Source organism: Cibotium barometz, chromosome 17 (genome assembly GCF_041138505.1).
Source record: "Cibotium barometz isolate CiBa-2024 chromosome 17, ASM4113850v1, whole genome shotgun sequence".
NCBI classification, from domain to species: domain Eukaryota; kingdom Viridiplantae; phylum Streptophyta; class Polypodiopsida; order Cyatheales; family Cibotiaceae; genus Cibotium; species Cibotium barometz.
The window spans coordinates 56,735,306-56,740,215 of NC_141062.1; the positions used below are offsets into that span (position 1 = coordinate 56,735,306).

A 4,910-nucleotide genomic window follows, 5' to 3' on the forward strand; every position below is an offset into this window, starting at 1 on the left:
GATTGAGTTCCATATAGCATATAAGAGGTGAGAAAGGTATATCATGTTCACCTTACAAGCGCACTTTCTTACCATCTACTTGAAACTCAAAAGTATTATGTAAATAACTTCTAGACAAAGATGGACCAATGTTATATAACCACTCTCAACCTAGAATAACATCCGCTTGAGTGATATGCATAACTTAAAAATCCAAATGCATCTCATGACCTTGAATGACTAATGGAACATCACAAACTATTGTATCCCAGACATCTTTATCATAGCCGTTAATCAAAGAAACCACATACTTATGATCACTTGGACTTTGCGGGGCAACTTTAATTTCTTGACTAAGGTATAGTTTGTGACCTTTAACGTGACCATGCATTCGAACCAACTCATGTGGTCCAAATGTTGGCACCCACATCGATGTCGTGACACAATACGCATGAGTAGAATCAATATGATAAACTTGAACATCTTTAAACTTATGAGAAGTCTCTAGAGCGAGCACTTGAATAGTGTGCACTTGCTTTTCTTTATTTTGATCACGCTCTGATTCTTCTCATTTTCTTTTAACTTGGGACACTATAGTTTACTATGACCCTTTTTCATGCAGTGAAAACATAGATTTTCTTTTTTTTTTAGCTCTTTCAAAATCTTCATGCTTTAGAAACTTTTGTGGTCCTTTAGACTTCTTAGATTGGTCATTCTTTTGGTTAGGCTTCTTTCTTTTATTTTGACCTTGATGCTTGGAACCTTCAGACACACTAGATGTCCGTTGTGCATTTTACGCACACTTTTTCTTTTCGACAGTGTCGTTGAAAATTTGAGCAAACTCAATTGCTTCTTCTAAAGTTTTCAGCTCATTTTGTTTAACTTGATTCTTATAGTCTAAATCTAATCCGTCGATAAATCCATGAATTTTTTGAAAGTCATCCATACCTTTCAACTTGAGAATGATTTCTCGATAATTAGAGATACCTAAACCAAGAAGAAAAAAAGATAATAATGCTCTTATTCATGTACTGCTTCCTTGCTTGCTTGTTCTTACCTCTTGCTTGCCTTCTTAGCTCTCACACGAACCGAAACTCTAATATCATAAAGAGAATGAATAGAAAAGAGAGCTTGAGTTCCTTACAAGTAAACACACACACACACACACACACACACACACAAGAGAATGTAAGACACAAGAGAGAGATAGATGGTCGAATTTCTTCTATCTTTTTCTCTTCTTTACAACCATATAACTAAAAGATAAGAGTACATCCATAAAGGGAAAGTACTCTCCTACAACAACATACAAAATAGTTAGTCTATAGTGTGAACCTGACTATATGAGCTGACGTTATAACTATATCATAACTTTAGTACTCCAAAGTCACAACTTGTCATCTACCGACGGCATATCGACCATAATCTCACCAACTATGCCAATGGCATAAGTGCGGAAGCTGTCACCTAGGCAAATTATCAATGTCCACCGTAACACTAGTTAAGCTCGATATCTCAACATCCCTTCTTGAGGTAGATTTTATAAAAAAGTATGTATGTACAAAATGTGTTAACTATGGAAAGGTGTTAACATGCTTCCTCTTCTTGAAGTAGATTTTATCCTCGGGAGCTCCATTGGCTTGAGCTTATAGCCTTCCCATAGACCTTTCTATATTTTGAGCGTTTATCCGCGACTCGCGCCTCCTGAAGTAAAAATATGGCTCTTGATATGGATATATAATAGCTGAAGAATGGTTTCAGCCTTATGACTTTTCCTCCCACTTTGTCTAAAGACCTAGAAGCTCTTCAAGAATAATCTTATGTGTCACATTACATTGATCGACATAGCCACATTATTATGTCTCCTTTGGGTGGTGGGCTTTTCATGGATTAAGGCTTTCCTACATAATAAGCGTTACAATCTGGATCTCCATCATCTCATAGAGTCGGAGGCTCAGCCTCCTGTGATCTTTTGAAGGGGCCAGTTGATGCACACATCATGTTTGATAACAGAACACACGCTGCCGTGTTTTGTGGTTCCAACCTAAGAATGCATGCTGTAGCTTTTTGTGCAATTTCTAGGCTACCATGAATACCACAAGCACTGAGCAAGGACCTCCACACCACAGCAGAAGGTTCGATCGGTAATCTTCTTATAAACTCCTCTGCCTCCTGAAGGCAACCCATCCGGCCAAGGAGGTCAACCATGCATGAGTAATGCTCCTCAGTTGGGGTAATGCCGTGATCTTGACTCATAGAATCAAAATAATAAAAGCCCTCTTCCACCAGTCCATCATGACTGCATGCAGAGAGAACACCTGTGAAGGTGACACCATCAAGTACTACTCCTTCAAGCTGCATTTGGTGCAGGAGTTGAAGGGCCTCCTTTCCGCACCCATGTTGGCCATATCCTCCAATAATTGCCGTCCAAGAGACAGAGTTCCGCTCTGGCATAGCCTTAAAAATCAGGCCAGCCTCTTCTATACTCCCACCCTTGACATAAAGGTCAATAATGGTGTTTCCAACAGAAACATGAGACTCAAGGCCACTCGTGATAAGATAAGAGTGGATCAGCCTGCCCTCTTCCAAAAATGCCCTATTTGCACATGCATTAAGGATGGTCACAAAGGTGAGCTCATTTGGTTTCACACCTTCAGTCTGCATTTGCCAAAACAAACTCAAAGCTTTCTTGTCTTCCGCATGGTGGGCGTACCCAGCAATCATAACAGTCCAGGATGCTACATCTCGATTTGGCATTTTGTTAAACACCAAGAGTGCATCCTCTATGTTTCCACACTTGGCATAGATGTCAACCAAGCTGCTTCCCACAAAAACATTAGACTCCAAGTTACTTTGAACTATATGAGAATGTATTTCTTTGATCTCATTGAGAAGATGCAGGCCTACCCATGCTTTCAAAATGATGACAAAAGTAGAGGCGTCCGGGTTCACATTCTCTTGTCTCATACGGCCATACAATTTTACGGCCAACTCGTCATCGCCATGGTGGACAAGTGCGCTAATCATCGTTGTCCAAGGAATCACATTTTCTCTGGGCATCATTTCAAACACTTCTCGGGCACCATGGATGCTCCCACACTTGGCATACATGTTGATAAGAGTGCTGCCTACAATGTTGTCAAACTTGAACTCCGTTTTTCTAACATGATTGTGGATCCGCTTGCCCATCTCCAAGTCTCCCAAGCTTGCACACCCATTTAGGATGCTTACAAAGGTACATCTATTTGGCTGTACACCTTCCCAATGCATTTGCTCAAACAACTTCAGAGCCTCCTCTGCAAGCCCATCATTGACATATCCCGTGATCATGGCAGTCCAGGTGACCACATCCCGTATGGGCAACTCATCGAACACTTGCCGTGCATCTTCTATACACCCACATTTGGAGTACATGTCAATGACTGTATTTGTCAAAAATCTATTGTCTTCGTCCCCTTGTTTGATGATACGGGCATGAATCACTTGACCATCTTCGAGAAGTCCAAGGCTCGTGCAGGCCTTTAGAATGCTCACATGAGTCATTTCATTGGGCTTGATGCCTTCTAAATGCATTTGATGGAAAAGGTTGAAAGCCTTTGTAGGGTGCCCATGCTGCACATATCCCGTGATCAATGAGTTCCACGAGACAAGATTTTTCTTGGGCATTTCTTCAAACAACTGGACTGCAGCCCCTAACTCCCCACATTTGGCATACATGTTCAACATGCTGTTAGCCACCACTCTGTTTTTCTTGGGTTTTCTTTCATAAGCCCACATATGGATGTGCCGGCCATGTTCCAAGGCACCTAAGGTGGCACACGCCTTAAAAACATTTGCAAAAGTAACCTCATTCGGCTCAACACCTTCCTGTTCCATTTGCCAGAATGTCTGAAGAGCTTCCTCAGTATGGCCTTGCTTGATTTGAAAGGCAATCAGCCTATTCCACTTTTTTTGGTCACACTTGTCCAATGCATGATGAGCATCTGCCACAATACTCCTACAGCGTGCACACATGTGGGCAAGGGTTGCAATCTCTATACATACATTTCTTGCTTTCCGGATGTTGCTTCCCCATGGAAAAAGTATTACAAGCGTATCGTATCCGTGGGGAAGAAAGCCCCATCCGTGAGATGTGCCCACGCATCCACAGCACGTGACCACCTCATAGAACCCTGCACTGCACTGAATGTGATCGGCCCCGCTCCGGCCCAAGTATTATACATCCACACTAGATGATAAACTTTAACAGTTGGTCAGATTGTATTACAAGGACTTAAAATGGGTTTCCAAGGACTGGAGATGGGTTTGCTACTACAAGGAGAACTTGAAATTCACACACATTCACATGATGGGAAGGGCATTAATCGCGTCCTATTAATCAACACAGGCTCTTCATTCATCAAGGACATGATGGGGGTTAATGATGGACACCCCATAAATGACTTGGTCTTGGAATCAAACATGTGTTTGACCTTCTTGTATGAGTGCAAAGCATTGCTTAGAAAACTACTGCACTTTAGGAGATGGTACCAAATGGAGAAGTAGCCGGTGTACACATTTTTGGCTTTGATTGAAAATCCTTTGGGCATGAGACTAGTTGTGAAAATTTGGACTAAAGGAGATTATTTTGAAGAACAGACTCCTAAGGGATGTACCTCTTGACTCTCTACTTGTGGCATGTATGCAGTTGGGTTATCATGTTTCCTAGGAGCATTCGTCTTTTGTGTAGGACCAAATCTGTTCTTCTTAACAGGGATTGGGAGTAGGATGATTGTGGCAGGTGTAAAAAGAGATCCTCTTCTGTATAAATGGTAGCTTTTATCTTATAAATATACATATATATTGTTCCCAAAAAAGAAAATTGCTCAACTTTACGTATGCCTTACAAATTACAACCTTTTAACTTGTTATGTTGGGGTACCAATAACTAA

At 41.2% G+C, this 4,910-nt stretch overlaps 1 protein-coding gene across 1 annotated transcript; it reads right to left on the minus strand.

The window, feature by feature from the left end:
- Positions 1-1,373: 1,373 nt before the first annotated feature.
- On the minus strand, positions 1,374-4,396 carry LOC147630213 (pentatricopeptide repeat-containing protein At4g13650-like). The gene has a single exon (XM_086811846.1). It carries the CDS (start codon positions 3,991-3,993, stop codon positions 1,918-1,920), a length of 2,076 nt encoding a protein of 691 aa, XP_086667972.1. The 5' UTR covers positions 3,994-4,396; the 3' UTR covers positions 1,374-1,917.
- Between the last annotated feature and the right edge of the window lie 514 nt (positions 4,397-4,910).